The following is a 24,343-nucleotide window of genomic DNA, read 5'->3' on the forward strand; positions in this document are numbered from 1 at the left end:
CCCTTTCCCCTCTGGTGACCATAAGTGTGTGTAGCTAGTCTGAATTAGAATGTGCTAGCCATGTCAAATACACACCAGATTTCAAAGGCTTAGTAAAAGATGGGAGTGAAATATCTTATTAATTTTTGTTGGTTATATTGAATTGAAATGATGATGTTTTATATAGATTAACTAGCATAAAATCAGTTTCACCTTTTTTTTTTAATGCTACTAGAGAATCTTCTTATTATTGGCTACTGGAAATTTTAAAATTATATATGTGCCTTGCACTTGTGGCTCACCTCTAATTTCTTTTGGACAGTGCTATTCTAGAGCTATAGGTTGTGAGTGTGTGTGCGTGCCTCAGCGCACAGCTCTATGGTGTTTGTGTGCTGAGCACATTCCTACCAATGTTTCTTCGCATAGTTTATCATACTCCACAATACTCAGGGGTGAGTGGTGGGAGGAAGGGAGGATATGGGTTTACAAATAAGCTTTCTTCCTGCATAAGTCACTGCTTTGGAATTAACCTTATAGGGGAAAGTCTGGCATTTGATCACATAGACTTGAAGAGTCTCACATTTGTGCTTTAATGCAGGCCGCCGTCTATCATCTAGAGGATGATGTACCTGTGCTCCTAGGGGTCTGAGTGGGAGTTTCAGCTTTTCTGCCTGATGGAGAAAGGGTATCTGCCCCCCATGGTGTTAATTTTCTAGGGGACTAGTCTGGAAGCTTTCAGCTTTATGGACCTTTAAGAAGTTGTCTTCTGTTTAAAACGTGGGGTCTTGCGTTCTGGTATAAGCTTATCAAGTCATTCCATTAGGCTAGGACGGTTCTAGGTGCCCCACTGTTTTAAGATCGCTCCCCTGCTGTGCCCTTGATAATGGCTATGTTCTCTCCTATAAGAGTTTAGGGTATAAATTAATTTCCTATGGACCCTTAAAGGTTATTCTGCTTTAAGAGCTCTTAAAGTGTTTGCTAGTACCTTCTGACTATCTAAAGTAACTGAATACCTTGTGTAATTGGTTTGATCATAAACATACATCCACTAAGGATTATGGGAATGAGGGTCGTCCTTAAATTAACCCGTTAGAGAAAGAATCTTCACTAGAGCTAGTCATAAGAAGTGTTAGAATTTATAAGTTATAATAAAATTTTAATAAAGAAATCAGGAACATGACAATCCCTGGACAAATGTTGATAAAATATTAAATTTAATTACCTTGCTATTTATAAATTTATGATTCCTTATGTTTTCTGATCCCCCAATATCTGTATTTTATTTTAGTTTTTAGTGTTTGCAGTAACATTTTCATTACTTGTTTGTAAGATTGAAGATGACAAATTAGAACTACATGCAACAAAAGGATTTAGCTTATTTTACATCTGACTTTTTTTCTTCCTTTATTCCTTCTTTACCACTCTCTTTCAGGTTGCTGCTAAGTGGGAGAAAATTAGCTCAGTACTGATAGATGACTTTCTTGGAGTTGGAACTGAACAAGTACTGCTACTTTTCAGGGACTCCTTGAATTCAGATTGCCTGAGTTCTTTTAAAATAACGAACCTTGACAACTTAAACTATTCAGTAAGTTCCGTGTACTTTTTATACATTACTTTAAGAACATTTTAGAAAATTTGAGCACTTCAAAGCTTTTGACCTACCCTTTCAATATTTTTGATTTCATACTTAAAAGTAAACTTGTTGAACTTTGAAAATACATACATTGAATCTTCTAAATAATATGACTCTCCTTTCAACAAATGTTTTACAAATTGACTCCTTTTGATATAAATTTGGAACATAATATATCTGGTGTTCACTCAAGTGACAATAATACTGTAAATTATCTTTGCTTCCAAAAGGCACATTTTATACCAATAAACATAATATTGGATTAATTAAGGAATACAGTGAAGTGAAACTGCTTTATTAAAAAAAGTAACAGTTCATGATATTTTAAGATCTTGAGCATAAGGGAAATACTACCCTGTAAGTTTCATATCTATATAAAATATCTCTGAGCCTCAGGGCTTTTCTTGCGTTATTAAAATGAGTATAATTCTTATTTTCTCTAGTTACGGAATTTTATAAACACCTAGTAAGCTGATACTTTTTGAATCAGTATGCAAACTTTAGGTGGGTGGTAATAGTGGTAATAATAGTTTCTATTTTCCCATTTACAAGAAGATGATGGGGAAAATATGTATCTTTTATCTAACAGTGTATTGTGGCACACCGCCTTTTGGATAAACTTGTATTGTTTTTTGTATTATATTTTCTTAATCTTAAGAAATTTCAGTTTATTTCTAAATTTCAGTTATAATGTATTGTTTTATTTATTAGAGTGAAACTTTGGATTGCAATGAAGATGATTTACTTGATGACAAGCAAGCGAATTGTTATTTGGTGATTCCACCTCTGGAAAGAAGATTGAAAGTTAGTGTCTATGTTTGCTTTTTGCTTTTGCCTTTTTGGATTAGTGCTATTCTAAATGAAGGATTGAACATTTAAAGAGCTTAAAGTATAAACAACTCACTGATTGAGGGGGAAAGAAGTGGTACAGGTATCCCCCGCTTTTTGGAAGTTCGCTTTACGGCCACTTTGCTTTCTGCCACTTAGCTTTTACGAAAGATCTGCATTAGCACCTGTTCTTGCTAACTGAAAGAAACCGGAGGAGGAGTTTTGCTTTTAGGAAAAAAGGCAAAAAGTGATTTGCTTTGCAAGGAGCTGTTAGAGAGGCAGCGCGCATCCCGAGCAGCGAGAGTGGCCCCACCCAGCTCCTTCCTGGGAACTGCACTCAGCATCTCAGCATCCAGCCGCCATAGATTTGACCTGTGTCTGTGAGCATCTGTGCCTTATCTCCATTTATTCTGTGCATCCCTTAGCAAGAGTGTCCTAAGGTAATTGCTTTTTCGCTTTACATCATTTCATAATGGATTACAAAAGGTTTCATAGGCGTGTTCTACTTTCAGATGGTGGGGAAACTTGTATTTCAAAGGATCTATTAACTTTTCTGGTACCTCTGTAAAAACTATTATGACATTTCTTATAAATATACCATCTGAAAATGATTCCTTTTTGTAGTAAGATTGTATAAATTTAGTAAGCCTCATAAGATAGCATATAAGAAGCTGACTTTTGACTCCTAGTTTTTAGGATCAGTATACCATTACTCTTGTAAAGGAGCAGCAAATATGATGAATTGTGACATGTTCCAAAGATTAACAGTTTACTTTTAAGTTTTCCATGCAAAGCTCTCTTTTAAAGTTTTTGATTTTTTCCTAATGTATGAAGGTAATGAGCATTCCCTGTAAAATACTCAGACTGTGCAAAGAAATATTAAAAAGAAACTAATAATTACCTATGATTCCACTACTGAGATATAACCTGTTTTAACACTTTGCCTTACATATTCTTGTAGATGTTTTTAATGAATATATGCACGTTTACATGGAAATGTGATTATAAGATGCATGTTCTCATGTAACCTGCCTTTTTTCATTCATAAACATTTTGGCATATATTGAAAAGTTCAGAGAATAGTGCAGTGCTTATCTCTAGTCCCCGCATAGATTCAGCTGTTGTTACTTTTTAAAAAATTGTATTTGCTGTATCTGTTTGTGCTGTTATGTGTGTATGTGCATGTATATGTACATTTCTGCAGAACCGTTTGAAAGTTGTGAATATTGTAATACTTCACTCCTCAGTATTTTAGCAGGAGTCTCCTAAAAAATAGGGACATTCTCCTGTGTAACCCTGACACCATTATTGTACTTGGAAATTTAGTGTAATAATCTCTTAATCTTATTTACTATTCAGTCCATATTCAGATGGCTTCAATTGCCACAGAATGTTTTATATAGCTACCTTTTTAAGGATCCAATCAGAGTTTACACTTACACTTGATTATTATATGTTTCATTGTTTTTTTAATCTAGAATAATGCCTTCTCTCCCTTTTTAAAAAAGTGACGCTAATGGATTTGTCAGTTTCCTTGTGTTGTCATTCATCTTTTTCCTCTATCCCTGGCAAACGTTTTTTGTAAAGGGCCAAATAGTAAATATTTATGATTTGCAGGCCCTTTAGAAGGTTTTTTTGCAAGTATTTTAATATTAAAGTGAATTCACTAAATGCTTATTGAAGGCATAGTAGATGTGAATGTGAACATTAGGTAAATAAAACATCGTAATGGATATAGAACTATAACGGAGAAGGTTGATTACATTAAAACTGTGGTGCTCTGAACAAAGTAAAATAAATAAAAAATAAATTATGTAAAAAGAAATTGTAACATGTGACAAAGGATTAATTTTCTTAATATAAATATACATTCTAAAACAGTATTGTTGAATATGTAAAGTGGGCCGACCGCCTCAGAAGGGAACTTGTTATAACTATTAAAATATGAACTGCACGTATCTTTTTACTCTTGCAATTTCACTTCTAGAAATCTGTTCTAAGGATATATTCATACATGTAAGCAAAACTAATTTTACAGGAATGTTTATGTAGTATTTATAAATAAAATTCAGTCAAAATCTTAATTTCCATCATTAGGAGCATGGTAAATAAATTATGATATAAATGAGCCACAGAATAATATGCAGCTGTCAAAAAGAATAAGGCAACTCTTTATACTGATTTTTAAATGATGCTAAAACAATTAAATTTATGAAAGCATGACTTTCAGAAATTCCACTTCTGGTAATATGTCACTTAATGTATTTGAATCAACTCTCCTGATAAAAGCAACTTAAAATAAGAGTTGAAATAGGTTTCAAAAATCTTCAAAGCTTCAAAAAGCTGAGAATATAAGAATAAATTAGCAGGCCAAACCCTAAAGGCTGGAACCCAGAGAGAGAAGCACAACACGATGCTGCTCTTGCCCTAGGAGCATTTGTACTTAACCTGAAGCAGGAGTGCCCTAACCTGGCAGAAACTACATCGAGTCCTCTTTCAAAACACAGGTTTATCCTAGGCCTCTTCTAGATCTCAGAAGTAATTTTTTAAAGAAAATGAGCCACCCACAGAATAAGCACATAAAGAAACAAAGCATCATGATTAATTTTTCACACACAAAAAATAACCAAATATCATAAAACTAGAAGCACATTGAAATTAAAAGGAAAAACTCAACAGATGAGTTGAACAGTTGATTTAAAGAGATGTGAAACAAATAAACAAACCAGACTGTTAGAAAAATTATCCAGAAGGTAGCCCAGAGACAAAGAAGGAAAATACGAAAGGAACTGAGGGCAGGCCCGGAATAAGGGGTAGCGGAGTGTCCATTTTATTTCAAATATCCACATGTTACCACTAGCTCTCAGTGTGGATACAAACATTTCTAAGCATCGGAAGTCCTTTTAGAGCTGAACAAATCTACCCTCTCCCCAATTTTGCAAATACGGAAACAAATGGAGAGCCAGAAACGTTAGGTGACTTGCAGAGCTGAAACTAGAGTTCGGCTCACTGGTCTTTCCCCTGTGACGTTTATTCTCCAGCTGCTTGTTGGAGGGGATGAGGAGAAACTGGGACCCTGGAGAAACTCGGGCCTAGGTACAGGGATGTTCACAGCAGCATTGTTTGTAATACTCCCCAACTGGGCGTAACCCAGATGTGTAGCAATGGGATACTGGACAGGGCAACTGGTCGAGTGAGCTGATGGAATAATATAGAGCAATGAAACAAGTGAGCTGTAGCTACTCACGACAGATGGATGACTTGAAACCCAAGTCCATACAGAACAGTTCCATTCATGAAAGGCTAGGAAGCAACACGCACACACACAAACTGAACATATTCTTTAGAAGTTGATATAATGATGGTAACATTGTGAGGACAAGCAAGGAAGTCATCTTGAAAGGCCAGGGTAGCATTGCCTGCGGTGGGGACAATTTGGTGATTGGGGAGGACCCACATGCTGCTCCTGAGGGGCTGCTTTTTTGACTCGGATGTGGTTACATGGGTGTGGACTTCACTGTTCGTCTGTACGCTTGTTTTTTTTTTTTTTTTTTGTCTTGTGCATTCTTCTGCATGTATGCAAGAGATCACAGTAAGAATTAGAAAGCAAGTTTTGGTGACAGGCAGTGCAGTATGTGCCTATATTTGATTTGGGGTGGGTTTTATTTGTTTATGGGGAGGAGAATGAAAGCATTCCTTAACATATACATGGAAAAGTTCTGGAAAGGTAAATAATCTTATGGCTGTGCAAATGGGATTGAGGGTCTAGGAAGGGAAGGTGAGATGTCTTTTTATGTTGTTTAAATGGTTTATCATGGGCATATTTTCATAGTTTTATAACGAAACTTATAATAGCATAAAATATTGAAGTAGTCTAGTGACTCGGCGTTTATTCCTGGAGTTGAAGGAAGCAAGGAAGAGAGAACACGTAATTTCATGGCCTCGTTGTCAGTCTGTCCACAGCCCTGTCTTCCACTCCCTGCCCCTCCAGCAGCCTCAGGTTTGGCCCTCCTCCTCAGACAGGTCCATCTCCCATCCCCTCAGTCCTGAATCACTCAGCCAGTGAGTGATGGAGTGTGAATGATGTGGTGCCCACAGAACTAGGTCAGATGTGGTTTTAAAGTATTAGCTAGACGCTTTACATACCTTGTGCAACGAGGTAAGATTGAACTCAGTCTTCACTCTCCAACTGATAATTCATTGATAAAAAGAAAAAGAATGTACCTGCCTTAAAATGTAATTTAAAAGAAAGACAAAATACAGGATGCATTTTGTTTTTTCAGTCTCGAAAAACATGTTATATTAAAAGCTGAATTAATACTTAAACAGTCTCAGATATCCATGTGAAGTGAAATGGTTTCTAGTAGCTCAATGATGCAACTCTTTTTAAATTTTCAGGAGCAAAATATATTTCATGAATGTTTCATCCTTCGTACTGAAATTTGTTTACCTGCTACAATAAAAGGAGCCATTTGCCCTTTGCCCAGTTCAGAGCCAGTCCCCCCGCCACCCAGTGATTAAGAGTTGACCCCAGCCCTGAGTTTATTAGCACAAGATAAACTTGTGACAATTTTGGATCTGTTATGTGTTATCTTTAAAATTTTACTATAAAGGTTATATGAACAAAGGATTTCAAGGAGTATCAAATCAAAAGTGAGCATTTCTATTCATAATGGTACCTTCTGCTTTTTGAAGCAGAGTTATTTCAACAAGAAAATCAGTTTTCTTGTTGGGGCAGGAATGCTTGTAGGCCTTGACTTTTATTCATATTGATTAGAACTCATTCATATTCATATTGATTCATTACTTAACTCAGTAGGGAAACAGATGCAAATACATTGGCATTCTCTCAATTTGATCCATAAACTATTGTAATTATTTGCTGTTATTTTCCTTTGTAATTAGAGACTTAAAATTTATAATTAAAACAGTTTTGCTCTGAGAAGTAGTCTTTGCTTTTCTACAGAAAATGAATTAATAAGCAAGTTTGGAGAAAATACTTAGTGAATTAATGGTATATTGGGTTTCATTTGAAATTTATGTCTCTGGCGGTGATTCTTCTTTATCCTTTACAGGTTGGTTTCATTTCTATTCACGAATTTCAGCAGCATCTCTTGCTTAAGGAAAAAATTATTTCAAAATCTTACAAAGCTTTAATGAACCTGTTTCAAGGGAAAGATGATAGTGCGTCAAGTACAGACGAGGTAAAATGAATCATGTGACCATTTCATCATTTTATGAATTGGAAATCTACAAGATACTGAAGTGATATTTAAATTGGAATGTTGGAATATATTAGACAATCCTGCTCAATGGATCAAGAAGCAGAGTGGCAGGGATTATAATGGTGGGCTTCTATGACATTGAAAACTATTTGGTTAAGAAGCCAGTGTTTTACCAGTTTGCAATTATTCTTATTCTGTGGGATATTAAAATCTCAGTTATCAGTAACCTTGGGAAACAAGTCCTTTTTGTTTAAAAAGATTTAACTATTAAACTTTTTTATTTGTGTGGTTTAGATAGAAATTACTCATGGATGGATTACAGTTAATCCATGGACAACATGGGGGTGAGGGGTGCCAACCCTCCACTCAGTTGAAAATTCATGAATAACTTTATACTTAGCCCTCTGTATCTCCAGTTCCCCATCCGCAGATTCAACGAACTGTGGATCGTGTAGTACTGAAGTATTTACTCTTGAAAAAATCCACATATAAGTGGACCATACAGTTTAAAGTTGTGTTGTTCAAGGGGTGACTATGTTTTCTGACTTCTGAAACAGAATATGTTGAATATTATTTAACCTTGTTTTAATGGTGCCATAATTTCATCACTAATATAATAATTGTTCTTTTAGTCTCTTGCATGGTTCATTTCTAAGGATATTTATTACTCTAGTTACTAATGTCCCTAAGTTGCTGTGCTTTTTTAGTCCTTACATATGCTTTTTATAATTTTACTCTTGTTTTGTTTGGTGGTTGACCATCATAAGAGCCTCTTCAGGTACCTTGCAGTTCCTTATGCCAGTATGGTAATGTAGAAGTTAGCAAAAACTTCTTTGACTTCATAACAAACAGTATTTATGCCCATTAGTTCCATACAGAAAAAGACAGCATACCAAAATTCAAATAAATCAGGAAAAGCTGGACATAGAGAAATTTGATGTTGCATTTTATTCCCTCAAGTCACTGACTCTAAGATTTACCATTCTTGTAATAGTCTATGCCTTGTGTCTGTATTTCAGCCTTAGCAATATGAGGGTTTCACCCCAAAGTATGATTCCGTTAATGTAAGACAAGAGCACATCATGTTGCATTCCTGTATTACTGTTCTAATCTCCTGGGAAACGTCATGCAAGTCATTGTTGAAAGTCATTATTTAAAGTCTTCCCATTTCTCTTCCCTACTTGACCCCAGCGATTTTACCAGTATTAGAAAAGGGGAAGAAATGTTAGAACTTACTGCATTGAAACCACTCTGTGCAAGGCACCATTTTAGGCCCTTTACATTCTTAACTTTAAAAGCAATTCTGGCAGCTAATAAAAATTTCTGCAGGTTTTAGGTGGATAGTCGGCCTCAAATCTCACAGCTACTGGCAGAAGCATCAGATTCCTAGGAACTTGTTGAGTTCACTATAGTACAAGTACTCATATTTTTTTTCAGTAATTACCACATAAAGGAGGAGTATAGACAAATGGTTAATATAGATCATGGGCTCTGGAACCAATTGGCTTTGGTTCAGATCCCAGTTCTGCCTGTTGCTCACTGGGCGTCCGAGGGTGAGGTACTTAACCTCCCTGTGCCTCAGTTTTCCTTACCTGGAAAATGTAGAAAATAATACTACTGACCTAGGGCATTAGGGTTATTGAGATGGTTAAACAAATGGATATGTGAATGGCATTTAGAACAATGCCTGACATATAGTAAACATTTAATAAGTGTCGTGTATTATTAGTTATCACTATTTCTCCTATTTTCATTTGTATTATAAATCCATGTGTGTGGAAATGAATGAGTATGGCCTGGACTTAAAGAAAAAAATTTTAGCTGTAATTGATCAGCAGTCCAAAGATAGTTTAATCAATGTTATTCATACAAAAATTTACAGTTATTAAGTTTAGTTTAAGTCACTGACAAAGACTGGATTGTTTTCAGCATGCCTTGGGCACATATTGTCAGATTATTTCTCAAAGTGGACTTGACTTCAGGTTTCCATCCCCGCTGGCTCTGTGTTGGATACTCAGAGCCTTCTTTACAATCAGGTCGTGCTTCATGATCTGAGTCATAGTTAATTATATGTTTTATAAATTTTATTTTAGTGAATTATATATAATCTATTGTATATATTGTAGATGTTAATGTATTTTAAAATATGTCTGCCATAATGCCTAGCCTAAAGCTGCTTTACGTTATGTTTTTAGTCTTGCTACATTTGGCCGGTTTTTTTTTTTGTAATCAGTTATTTAAACATATTTTTCTATAAGGAATGTCTTGTTACTCTTTGTGGTAAAGAAGAAAATCCTGCCAATACCTTTGATGAAAAGTTATCAGGCAATTTTCAAGATCCAGAACAGCTAGTAGAGAAGATATGGTATCGTGTAATAGAAGATAGCTTGGTTGTTGGAGTGAAAACCACATCTTCTTTGAAGCTGTAAGTAAATTCTAACATGCTAACATCATCTTGATGCCCTGGAATAGCACTGGCCAACAGAAGTATAATGCATGCCCCATAAGTAACCTTCACTGTTCTGGTAGCCATATTAAATAGAAACAGAAACACATGAAATTAGTTTAAATAATATATCCAAGACAATATTATTGTTGATGGGTAAATGATATTCTGTATTAAAATGCAGATTTCATTCACATCATTTGGAGGAGTATAAAATACAATTTTTACTTTAGAGGTATTTCATTCTAAATGATTACCAAATTAACTCTTTTAAAAAATGAGTACTTTTTCCCATGTTTAAGAGGAAAAGAGAAAAATCTACCTCAAAAATAAAATACAAGCATTATTTTACCTTTCCTTTTTCTTACAAATTACTTTCCTAAAGTCCAGCATATTTACAGTGTTTTTGCTTTCCTGTTTCAAGAGAAGTGCTATTACAGGATCTTTAAAAATGTGTTTGGTTTTTACACTTAATTTTCTGATACACTATACATTTGAAATGATAATTCCTGGGAAAGGAGAGAATAAAAATTTTTTGTTGTGTTTGTATGACCTTTAATCATCTGTTTGATTTTAAAGAATGAGCTTGTAGACTAAACTGAGCTGTATTTTTTACAGGTCCTCAAGTCTTGTGACTTTATCGCTGTCAATGGATCAGGCCCATAACTCCAGCTTTCCGCTTATTAAGTGTCAAAATAGGGTGATCACGTTGAGTAGGAATTCTTCCCCAGTGCCATGTGAAATAGGATCAGAGGTAAAAAGAATCAAGATGAGTGTTGGTAGTGAGGAAGAGGAAGGGAAAGAGGAAAGTGTTGTTTGTGAACAACCCTTGGAGAAAGACTGTATACAAATGATTACTGCTGTAACATCTCTGTCACCACTTTTAGCGTTCAGTAATTTTTGTTGCATTGTGCTGCTACAAATTAAAGAGAGAGAGAATGGTAATTATTCTGAAGCTCGTTGCGTTCAGTGTGGCAGAATTTGTTTCAGTCTAGAAGATCTTTCAAGTGGGAAATACCTGCTGACGTTTCCAAAGAAGAAACTTCTAGGTAATTTTTGTAGGTCCTTTTTAATCATATACCTAATCGAATCAGAAAATTTTAAGAACTCCCTTGATGTGGTAATGGCCAGGGTTTGATGACAGTGCTTGTGACGTGTTTTTGTTGTAGAACACACGGAAGATCTCTTCGCACTTCTCGCTGCATTGCGCGAAACTTGTTTTCAAATCACATCACCCAGCTATGCTCTGACTTCAGTGAAGGTGTGGCTCTTAGAACACATGGAATGTGAAGTAATCAAAGAATTTCCAGAAATGTACTTTTGTAAAAGGCCAGGAAGTTTCTATGGGACACTTTTCAACTGGAGACAAAGAACACCATTTGAAGGGACTTTAATAGTCTATTCCAGGTAATGCACATCAAGCTGGAATTGGTCCAGGGAAGTGTGTGTGTATAGGGGGGTGGTCCAGCAGGGATCCCCGCAGTAGTGTTGTGTACCATTGTGGGACATGTCTAGGTCATCACCTGGTACAGCACGAGTGGACAGGTGGTCTCATTTAGGAGCTGAAGCTGTTTTAATTTTATGTTTGTTTTTGGCCTAATAATTATTTTAAGGGTTCCTCTCACCTCTCCCCAACAATGAAATTTTAAAAATACAGTTTTGATCTTACTACTCCGAGAAAATGTAATCAGGAAGCAACCTGATGAATATTAACTGAGTTGATTGAGCATATGTATATAGTTGTTCCTCTGTATCTACAGAGGATTGATTCCAGGATCCTGGTGGATGCCAAAATCCACAGATGCTCAAGCCCCTTCTATAAAATGGCATAGTACAGTCTGCCCTCCATATCTGTGGATTCCACATCTGCAGATTCACCCAAACATGGGGCCACCTGTACTTAGTTGCTACAGTCTGAATTGTATCAGTGCCCACATGCATGCATTATTGGTTCTGTTCATCACTGGAGGGTTTATAAATGAAGATTGATTGATTACTATGGTATGTTGTATATGACTGTTTTGTGCTCTTCTGAGTTTTCTAATAGTGTGTTTGATTTTTTCATTCCAGGAATCAAACAATTTTGTTCCAGTGCCTTCATAATCTCAGCAGAGTTCTACCTATAAACAGTTTCTTCAAAAATCTAAAATTAGGAAGTGAGGATTTCCTAATTGATCATTTGGCATTAGCTTTGGAGAAGGAATTGGTTACCCTTGGTTCTCTTTCTTCTGCCATAGTTAAGGTTGAAAGCAGCTCGGTGCAGAGGTGTGAAGCAAGCCAAGAAAAGAGTAGTGGTGATGTGGCTGCTTTATCAGAGGAAAGCATCCATCTCTACAGAAAAGAACTTCAGAGAGAAAAGAAGGAAACGTTGGGGATGAACCTAAAAGTGAGTGGTGCCCTTTATAGAGAAATAACTTTGAAATTAGCTGAGGTTCAGCTGAAATCAGACCTTGCTGCCCAGAAACTGACTGATGTATAATTACAATCTCAATTTGATTACGTTTTAGAATATTTTTCCCTGTCAGAAGGTTTTGGTTCTACTTGTTTTCATTTTACATTATATGCCTCCTCTGTAAAAATAAAGATTGAGGCTTACTGTAGAATATTTGGTTTTGAAGATGCACACAATAGCATGCCTTAGAGCAGCACTTCTCAACTGGACCTATTTTGCCTCCCAGAGGCTTATGGCTATGTCCAGGGATATTTTTGGTTGTCAGAAGTAGTGGAGGTGGGGAGGGCGGGAGAGGGGTGCTATTCCAATCTCGTGGGTGAGACAAGGATGCTGCCGAACTTCCTGCCCTGCACAGGACAGCTCTACAGCAAAGAATGATCCAGCCTCAAATGTGAGTAATGCTGAGGTGGAGAAATCCTGCCTCCAAGTTACCACTTAAGTGAAGAGACAAGTGATGTAACGGTATTTTGTTCTAAATCTTCAAAAAAGTTAAATAGCCCTTTTATTATATTCTGCTTAATAAAACCTAGCATATAAAAATCAGCTTCAAACAGACAAACAAGGTTGTCAGGATTCAGAAGTTTCTGTAAACATCAGGCCCCTATGGAAATTTAAATGGCAGAGTCTCTAGGTGAGACCATTAAAATGAAAATGTTGGAAACCCTTGTTAAAGTAAATTTTATTAGAAAGCTTCTCTGAAATTGTGTAAGTTCATAGGAATGTGAAAATTTTAGGGCATTTCTCTGAAAAGCATCTCTTTCAGAAGGCTAAGCATACTTCATAGGCCACTCTATTTAAAAAACTGAAAACGCCTTTAAGCCATCTGAAATCCCAATGCTAGGCAAAGCTAAAACATTAAATTATGACTAAAATAACTTAAAGAATATGGTACTCCTTAGGGACTGAGAAATTGAAAAATAAATGAAAATTCATTTCAGTTAGGTGATTTTTAAGGGGTCCAATGAGGCATTTCAAAGGGATAAAAATTCAGTCTATTCTCTTTCCTTTTTGGAGAAATAAGAATCTGGAGTAATAAGAGAATGTCAGGAGAAAGGAAAAGACACAAAAAGATATGAGCCAAAAGGAATGTTACCGATCCTTTTTGCTCTAAAATCCTTAAGTACTTGAGATGAAAGTTTCTATCTCAGTTGAAAGAAGTAAAGATGATTATAGGAAGTGGCATTTTATGCTTGCAGTAATGAAGCACTAACCCCCCCCCCCCCGTGCCTTAGAAGTCCTTGTCCCTAATGTTCTGGGGATGCAAGTGGGTTTTAGAGAATATCCGTTATTATTGCCTCGTCTCGGTTTTTATGGTTGTCGTATAATATGCTACCTCCTTTTTTAGTAATCCATTGCAAATTGAGAGAGAGCTCTATAGCTCTATTTCTATGAAATGTCAATGGAAAATATTTCAGACTTTCTGGAAATGGAAATGTGATAATGTCAGGATTAATTGTGGAAATCTGGATCCAGCATGTGTCAGTAGATATAGTGCAACTGCCCATGACATGTTCTGAAAGAACAACCAACTCAAAAATATAGGAACTAAATTGTAAAATGGAGGCTGTCAAAAGACTAAACAGAATTTAATTGTAATAGTCTATCTGTATGAAAGCTAGGATAGTTTTTAAAAACTGATCTTGCTTATTTTTTATTTATAAGAGCACTGAAGGGTATTAATCTATACGTACCAAATGCCCGCTTTACAAGTGAGCTTTGTACTCCAGCAAAACTTTCCTACTGAACTACAGGCTAGAGAAGCCAGAGTTTAAGGAAGTGATGTGGTTGCCGTGCCCTCCTGATTCAGTTGCATTTCCCTCTGAAATCCCATTCCTCTGACCGCTTCATCGTGAATCTGGCGCTCCCCTCAAGAACCTGTCCTCCCAAATCCACACGGCTTAAGTGGAAATCAATTTTGTTTTGGAGCAGAGCCCTCCACAGTTTTCAGACACAAAACTCTGCGTTGGCCTCCTGATCCCTTAATTTAGGAATATGTGCAAGCCAGCTTCGGCTGCACGTTATTCAGTTTGGTGACCAGGTTGAGGAAAGGGGGAAGAAATGTAACATGTATTGACTATCAACTCCATACCAGTGAGTAGGCTTGAAAGTAGGCGTGCGCTCGCGCACACACACACACGCACGCACACACACATCCGTATCTACACAGATGTATGGTTTAATCCTTCATAGCAGCCCATTAGTGTTGTCCCCAGTATGAAAAAAAGATGCTAAACCAAATTAAGCGAGTACATGCAAGCAACTGGATCCTATGCACTTGTTACAGATTTTTTCAAAATCAGCAGACCCGTTAAGAATTCTAATAATATATTAGTGAATCTTTTGTTGTCCTGGTAACTTCTCTTTATACCACATAGAATTGACTGCTCAGTTTTTTATCAGTCTCAGAAAGGAAAAGATCAAATTAACTTATTTCTTTGCCTGCCCTTCCCAATAACAGCAAAGCTTTCTTACCTTTTTTCCCCCCTAAAACTTGGCAATGCCAGGTATTGAAAGGTATCCTTTCTCTTGTATTCAAATTATGAAAACATTACTTTCCATCCTCAGAATTGAGTGAAAGCTTGTTCTTGGGCAATCCCGTCTGGGGAACTGTAGGCTTTTACTGCTAAAGAAGAGAGTGTGATGTCATAGAAAGAATGCTGATCCATAAACCATGTGTTTAATTCAGTCCTTCAAAGATTTGTCCTTTTTTCACTTTCTGAGTTTCCTGGATCTGTTACATCAAGTGCTTACTGCCTCAGCAAGCCTATCAAACTCCATCCTATCAAATCTTGCTATGTTGAGTATCTTCACAGTGCTCACAGTGTGGCCACTTTCTAGAACCTTACTTCAATAATCCTGTCTTGCCTTTCTGTTCAGTAGGGTAGCCGGCACTATTCAGGTAGTGAATGTTCATAAGGGCAGAAGGTCAGACACCTCTCTGGCCCTCCCTATGCAGGTTTTTCCCTGGGCTACACTTGGGAGCATCTGCACGGGACAGAAGTACCCGTATGCCTCGCTACAGGGCAACACAACACTCCTGAGTTCAGCTAGGAAAATAATTCTTCAGCATCTTTAACTTCATCTTGAATTATCCATTTCCCCACAGCAGCAGTCCCTTACCCAAAAGTAGAAGTCATGTTATGGCCAGTAAAGCATACTCTTCGTGACCAGCTGAAGAAAGCACTTCACTCTAGATACCAAGTCCGTCAGGAGTGGGAGAGAAGTGTGATGCACTCTGTTGATTACCTGTTCTGCATCACTTTCCTCCTTTTCTCATACCAGAACTCTCATTTTGCTCAAGAAACTTCCTTTCCACCGTTCATGTGATTGCACAAGTGGACTCTGTCTCCAGTTGCAGAGGTGAGTCCTGACTAGTCTAAGCCAGTTAGTACGAGACATTTCCCTGGCAGCTGGTACTCTGGGATGGGTACAAACTTAAATTGGGCCTAGTTGGACCGAGTCCTTCCCTTTAGTCTGACTAGGAGGAGGCTCTTCCTATCCTGCTGGAAGTAGGTGGCCATAACTTAAAAAGTTGAGAGTTATAATCACAGGAAGTTCGGCTTTAGAATGAATTTGCCACTGTAGACTGCAAAATTGTTTTACTGTGCTGCTGACTCAAACCTGAATTTCACCCATTCCTGGGACTGCCTCTTATTTCAAAAAAAATTCCTTGTAACAGAAATCAAGGTTTCTATTACTTGCAGCTGAAATAATTTCTCACTGTTAGAAATGGAATATAGAATCCCAGAGAACAAAACTGCTCAGACGTGCAGTCCCAGGACAGGAAGAGTTTACTGTAGAAACAGGGTGCTTGTACCTGCTAAAAGAAGATGAGGGGAACTGACTCACTCTGCTGTACACCTGAAACTAACACAACATTGTAAATCAACTATATTCAATAGAAAGCTGTTAGTTTTGGGGAAAAGAAAAAAGGAAGAGCCTCCCCCCAACCCCGGTTCATTTCTGGACTGTGGCTCATTAGGCCACTTTCCTGTGTTTTTTATTCTTTTAAGTTTACAACTCAAATTAGTTCATACCTGATAGTGGTTTATATCTGAGATAAGATATATATTTTTAAAAAGCCTTCATCTTTTCTTTATTCCTTAGCTTTCCTCTGGTATTACACTTGGTTAATTATGCCTTCCTCATTCGCTTAGTGGTACATGTCAGATTATTTAACCTATTTCTTCATATTTCCTGTTTTAGAATATAGAATTATAAATGTAGGGGCCATATCTATTGTATTTCTTAGATAGCGGAAGAATTCAAGCTTGCAATTCTCTTCTGACAACTTTTCTCATATTCTCAACTGTATCTTCTCCAATAGGAAGAGGAAGAAATCTTTACCAATTTTGATTGCTCTAGGAGTCTTTGTGCTAAGAAAAATGAATTTGATATTATGGGACTGTTTTGGAAATAGGGCAGTATTGCTATATCAAAAGACATGCAGGGCCTTATTGATTAAAAGTTTGTATCCTTTTCGAAGACAACAAATATGTGCCAGAACTTGAGTGGTTGCCTTTTAATATATACTAGGGAGCAAAAGATAAGCTGTCCAGACTTCACTCTAACTTCATAAAAAAAAATCAAGATGATGGAGATACTCAGTGTAGTCTTTGTAAGCCTGATGAGATATTTTAAGGTGTAGAATGACTAAGTCATTTGGTTATGTCAGGTGTGATAATAAAATCCTCTTAATAAGTTATCCAAACAGGAAATGGATATACACTAACACTTGAAAGATGCTGGTAAAAGGAGTAAAAACATTGGGAGTGGGGGTAGCGCTGAGCATCTGAAGGGAGACAGAACCAAGTATGTTCTTGGCAGTCTGCAAAATCTTCAGAGCAAGTGTACGTGTGGTGCATGTGCTGGGCCCACCAAGACGAGGTGGGGCTGTGTGTGCAGACTGGTCTGGTGTTTCCTGAAGCCAGTGCCACCTGGAAGGGGAAAGAAGGAGCCTAGAATTATAAACAGTAGGAAGAATAATTAGACAAAATTTAGGAAAAGCGTTGAAGAAAGCGGTAATCCACACTCGCATACCAGTTTTCTATAATGTGACATGGTGGGAAATAGCAATAGTGAACATCTATGGATCATTTTGTGCCAGACATTGATATGAATGCTTAGCCTGTAAGATGCTTACAACCCTATAAAACTCTGCTTTCCAAGACATTGCCACTAGTCATGTTTGGCTATTTAAATTTACATTTAAGTGAATTAAAATTAAATTAAAACTTCAGTTAGCTGCACTAGCCACATTTCAGATGCTCAATAGCCACATGTGGCTAGTGGCTACGATTTGGGCAGTACAAAATAGGACATTTGCAAAATCTCAGCAAGTTCTGTTACACAGTGCTGCTGTAAGATGTGTACTTTTCATGATCTCTTATTTACAGACCAAGAAACTGAGACCCACACATGTTAAATAATATTCCCAAGGTCATATAGTTAGTAAGGAACAGAGCCAAGATTCAAATCCAGTGTAGCTCCAGGACCTTTGCTCTTCCACTGCTATGCCATTTGACTTAAAAAGTCAGTTTGATAAAACAGTGCTGTGTCTTCTGATAATTTAATATTAACAAAATACAGTTATTTTAAAAATTTGCAAAAAATGTGCAATTGAATAGAAGTATAAATTTATTAATATTGAGATATCAGAGGAAATGTGGGCCATGTCATCTTTTTTCAATATTATTTATTGAAGTACAGTTGACATACAATATTATATGTTACTGGTGTACAATATAGTGATTCACAATTTTTAAAGGTTATACTCCATTTATAGTTATAAAATACTGGCTATATTCCCTGTGTTGTACAATATATCCTTATAGCTTATTTTATACTTAATACTTTGTACTTCTTAATCTCCTACCCCTATATTGCCCCTCACCTCTTCCCTCTCCCCACTGGTAACCACTAGTTCTCTGTTATCTCTGAGTCTGCTTCTTTTGTGTTATATACTAGTTTGTTGCATTTTTCAGATTCCACATTATAAGTAAAATATAGTATTTGTCTTTCTCTGACTTATTTCACTTAGCATAATACCCTCCAAGTCCACCATGTTGCTGCAAATGGCAAAATTTCATTCTTTTTACGGCTGAGTAATAGTCCACTGTGTACACACACACACACACACACACACACACACACACACCCCATGTCTTCTTTATCCATTCATCTGTTGATGGACAGTTAGATTGTTTCCATGTCTTGGCAATTGTAAATATTGCTGCTATGAAAATTGGGGTGCATGTATCCTTTCGAATTAGTGGTTTTGGTTGTTTCAGATACATATCCAAGAGTGGAATTGCTGGGTCATATAGTAGTTCTATTTTTAGTTTTTTTAGAAACCTCCATACTGTCTTCCATAGTGGCTGCACCAACTTACATTCCCACCAAGTGTACAATGGTTCCTTTTTCTTCATATCCTCACCAACATTTGCTATTTGTAGATTTTTTTGATTATAACCATCTGGCAGGTGTGAGGGAATATCTTATGGTTTTGATTTGCATTTCTCTGATAATTAGCTATATTGAGCATCTTTTCATGAGCCTGTTAGCCATCTGCATGTCCTCTTTGGAGAAATGTCTATTCAGGTCTTCTGCTCATTTCTTATGAACTTTCTTTTTAATGATTTGTATCAGCTGTTTATATATTTTGGTTATTAACCTCTTTTCATTCATATTATTTGCAAATATTTTATCCTATTCAGTAGATTGTCTTTTCATTTTGTCAATGTTTCCTTTGCTGTGAGCCATGTTATGTTAAATCCTGTAATGAACAAGTCCTTAGAGTTGACTGATGGCCCCAACCTGACTTTTATCTCTTGACTACTGCTTCTAACTGTATCTAGATAACCTGAGTCTCTCTTCCCTGTCTCCTTTCAGTTGTCTTTGTTAGAGCCATCACTGTCCAGAATTATTGCATTTACCATTGATCATTCATATTTTGGGGTTTCTTAAAAGAAAGTGTCATTTCTTTAAACAACCATTGAGTAACTTCTCTTTGAGACATCTCTAGGAGGTCTTGAAATTCTCTGAAGTATTTGTCATTGACTGGGAATCACTGCAGTAGAGCTTACAATTCCAGGAAACATTAGACTAGAAAACTTGCATCTTTATTCCAGATGAGTACATCACTTGAGAAGAAAAGGGGTGGAATTCAGTTTTCTTTTTTTACCCTTTGTGTGTGTGAATCCTTCCAAATGATGTGCCTGTAGAAAACATTTCATCTGTTTGAAAATTCAGTGGTGTATGAAGTGGACGTGGATACAGAGATCTTTCATCCAGTCATGTGTTTGTTGACATTTCATTGAATACACTGTCATGCCCAGGCTTATAAGTAGGTGCTAGGGATATAAAGATAAACATGACTTTTCGCAGCTTTCAGAGAGCTTGCAGCCTTAATGGGAGAGACAGTAGCACAGAGTTATATGCTACACTGAGATAATTCATAGAAGTATTCCTGGGGTTTCATGGGAATACCCTTATGGGGCACTATACCCGTTAGGGACACCATCTGAGAGCAGGAGTTGGTGATTTTGCATAACAGGACTCTTTAAGGATCTGATAGATTTTAAGGGTATTCATGTTGGGGTGGTTGTGGATTACAGTGGTATTATAACATACTGGAATTTTGCCTGATGATTCAGGGATCATCCAGCAGACCTGTTGCTGCCCCATGAAGAAAGGCCTAGAGAGATATGTATACACAAAGAAAGACGTTCAAACTAGATCACTTGGGACACTAAAAAGGGGTCTAAAATATTTAAATCATGCAATTTTGAAATATTCATTGATCGAAAAATTGGTTTTACTATATTGGTGGACCCATAAAATAATTATATTCAGAACCCTTTTAGAAATAAAATTTGTTCTCAGAATTAAAATACCATATCTGTGTATGTTAAATTTTAAATTGACTTTCTGAATTATTTTACCTATTGTGGTAAATGTATAATATTAAGTTTACCGTCTTAATCGTTTTTAAGTGTACAGTTCAGTAGTGGTAAGTATATTCACACTGTTGCGCAGTAGACCTCTAGAACTTGTCATCTTGTGAAAGTGAAAGTCTTTACACATCACACATGAATACGCCCTCTACCTCTGCCTAGCTCTTGCTTTACACGAATAATTCTCAGCCATGGTTGTTGATAAGAATCAACTGAGGACTTGTTAAAGGGGTTTACTTATCTTAAGCTGCACCCCAAAGATTCTGATCCAGTTGGTCTGGTTTCTGCCTTGGGCCTTGGCATCAGTTTAAAAATTACCCAGAGGATTTTGATGTACAAGCCAGAGCCAGTGCTTTACAACAAGCAGCAAATCCACTTGACCATTTCAGGGGGCACAGCTTCACAGATTTTTCTATGTAAAGGAAATCTCCCCTCATGTCTTACTACCCATATTCAGTCTTAATATGGCCTATGGTCGTTTGAATATCGTGTGTTGATTGGCTTAGATTATGAGAGGGAGACTTCACTGCTTACTACTACTGAAATGTTTTTCTGTAGGCATTTGTTATGGGTTGAATTGTGCTCCCCTCCACCCACGCCCCCACCAAAGATATGCTGAGGTCCTAAACCTTAGTATCTCAGAATGTGACTTTGTTTGGAAATAGGGCTGTTACAGATGTGATTAGTTAGGTTGAGATGAGGTCATACTGGAGTGGGGTAGGCTCCTAATCCAGTGTGGCTGGTGTCCTTATAAGAAGATGTGAAGACAGCAACAGGGAGAAAGCAGTGTGACAATGTAGGCAGAGATTGGACTTACATAGCTGCAAGCCAAGGGATGCTAAAGATTGCCAGCAAGTCACCAGAAGCTAGGAAGAGGCAAGGAAGGATTCCCCTACAGATTCCAGAGGGAGGATGCCCCTGCATACATCTCGATTTCAGACTTGTCACCTCCAGAGCTATGAACCAGATTTCTGTAGTTTTAAACCACTCAGTTTGTGGCCTTTTATTTCAGCGGCCCTAGGAAACTAATATAACACTTATTACCCAGTTATCCATTACGTTAGTTTTAAAAGTTATGAAATCAAGGATCTTTAGGAAGAAGAAGAGTAGGTCATTATAAAGGAAAATGGAAAAAAAAAAAAAACAAACCAGCATGATGTTTGCTTAGGACTGTAAGCAGATGGTTCTTAGTGCTAAAGTATAAGATTCCATCATTATAAGATTCTGTCATTATCTTTCCATTGTTTCAGTGTTCATTCAGTGGCTTCCCTTTACTTTTAGAGTAAATATCAAAATCCATATGTGATGTGTTAAGATACAGTGTCATCTGATCTACCTAGTGATCTACCTAGTGAGTCTACCTGTCCTTGTGGGCACTAGTCACTGACATCCCATCTGTTCTTCAAGCATAGCCTTTTGCTTCCCATATCAAATTCTGCACATACTGTTCCTATTATCTGTGCTGCTGTCTCTTCATTCCTAGTCTCCCATTCATGCAGTTTCATGCTCATTCATCCTTCAAATCTCAGTTCTGAATTCACTTCCTCATGGAAACCTCTGACCCTCGAAGACCAGGTCAAGTTCCCCTGGTACATACTTTAGTAGTACTCTATACTTCTTTTCAGTGGCTGTAATTATAATTTAATAGCTAACTAATTATAGGCAGGTACTATAGTTAACTCCGATTTGAAATCAGGGCTGTTGAGTCCAAAATGTAACCCCCTCCCCCCCAGTGCTCTTAACTTCTTTATGGGCAGGGCCCATTTTCTGTCTTGATCACCTTTGTATCCCATCGGGCATAGTACTTTGCACATAATTTGTGCTTAACTGATATTAGTGTACATTTTTTCTAAAAAGAAAAAAGTGAATGAAATGTAGTTTTAAGAAATTTAAGTAAAGAGCCAACCTCAGTGTGTTTGTGTGTTTGAGGTAGGGGAGGTTTTCCATATCATGTATCATATTAGGTTGCTTGTACTTAATTCTTCTATCACTGGTTCCCAGCCTTTGATCATGTGAGTGGGTGTAGTTTTCAAAACTGGGGAGACCAGCATAGATTTGATAACTTTTTGCCATGTAAGGATGTTAAACAATGGCACCCATGCCACCATCATTTCATAAAACAGAATATATGGATGCTAAATGTGTAATCATAGAATACAAATAATTTAAACTGAATAAATTTGGTCTCATTAATAAATCACTACGTTGTCTTTATTTTTCTCAGTCTTATTGTACAACACAGCAATGGAAACTTATGGACTGACACTAGTCAGTGGATCAATGTTTAGGAATCATAGATGGGAAGTTTTGTTGGAATTTATGTTGGCAGGTGGCCACCCTGATACTGAAACCAGACAAGGATATCACAAAAAAAGAAAATTATAAGCCAGTTTCACTTATGAATATAGATTCAAAAATCCTCAACAAATTACTAGCAAATTGACTCTTAACAATGCATTAAAAGGATCATACATCATGATCAAGTTGGATTTATCCCAGGCATGCAGGGATTTTTCAATATATGCAAATCAATCAACGTGATACACCACATTAACAAATTGAAGAATAAAAACCATATGATACTCTCAATAGACACAGAAAAAGCTTTTGATAAAATTCGACACCCATTTATGATCAAAACTCTCCAGAAAGTGGGCATAGACGGAACTTACCTCAACATAATAAGGGCCATATATGACAAACCTACAGCTAACATCATACTTAATGGGGAAAAGCTGAAAGCATTTCCTCTAAGATCAGGAAAAAGACAAGGATGCTCACTCTCACCACTTTTATTCAACATAGTTTTGGAAGTCTTAGCCATAGCCATCAGAGAAGAAAAAGAAAAAGGAATCCAAATTGGAAACGAAGAAGTAAAACTGTCACTGTTTGCAGATGACCTGATACTATACGTAGAAAACCCTGAAGAAGCAACCAGGAAATTACTAGAACTCATCAATGAATATGGTAAAGTAGCGGGATCCAAAATTAATATGCAGAAGTCAGTTGCATTTCTATACACTAACAATGAAATAGCAGAAAGGGAAATTAAGGAAATGATACCATTTACCATCATGCCAAAAAGAATAAAATACCTGGGAATAAACCTACCCAAGGAGGCAAAATACCTGTATGCCAAAAACTATAAGACACTTACGAGGGAAATTGAAGATGACATAAACAAATGGAAAGGTATATTGTGTTCTTGGATTGGAAGAATCAATAATGTTAAAATGGCCATACTGCCCAAGGCAATTTACAGATTCAGTGCAGTCTCTATCAAGATACCAATGACATTCTTCACAGAGCTGGAATAAAAAAAGTTAAAATTTGTATGGAAACACAAAAGACCTCAAATAGACAAAACAATCCTACAAAAGAAGAATGGAGCTGTGGGAATCGTGCTCCCTGACTTCAGGCTATGCTACAAAGCTACAGTAATGAAAACAATATGGTACTGGCACAGAAACAGACACATAGATCAATGGAACAGGATAGAAAGTCCAGAAATAAACCCACACGCATGTGGTCAATTAATCTATGACAAAGGAGGCAAGAATATACAATGGAGAAAAGACAATCTCTTCAATAAGTGGTGCTGGGAAAACTGGACAAGCTACCTGTAAAAGACTGAAATTAGAACATTCTCTAAAACCCTGTATAAAAATAAACTCAAAAATGGATTAAAGACCTAAATGTAAGACCAGATACTATAAAACTAGAGGAAAACATAGGCAAAACATTTGTGGATATATATTACAGCAATGTATTTTTTGAACCAGCTCCTGGAGTATTGGAATTAAAAGCAAAAATAAACAAACGGGA

The 24,343-nt window shown here is 36.8% G+C and overlaps 1 protein-coding gene across 1 annotated transcript; it reads left to right on the forward strand.

Annotated features, from left to right (window-relative positions):
• Positions 1-1,369: 1,369 nt before the first annotated feature.
• LOC141574706 (Fanconi anemia group B protein-like) lies at positions 1,370-22,732 on the forward strand (the record flags this gene model as incomplete). The annotated part of the gene is made up of 7 exons (XM_074351426.1): positions 1,370-1,564; positions 2,324-2,416; positions 7,516-7,644; positions 9,924-10,090; positions 10,730-11,160; positions 11,281-11,518; positions 12,182-22,732. Coding segments are annotated over 7 exons (1,662 nt in total), but the record flags the coding sequence as incomplete, so codon positions are not given.
• Positions 22,733-24,343: the final 1,611 nt, after the last annotated feature.

This window comes from Camelus bactrianus, chromosome 22 (assembly GCF_048773025.1).
Source record: "Camelus bactrianus isolate YW-2024 breed Bactrian camel chromosome 22, ASM4877302v1, whole genome shotgun sequence".
Lineage (NCBI taxonomy): Eukaryota > Metazoa > Chordata > Mammalia > Artiodactyla > Camelidae > Camelus > Camelus bactrianus.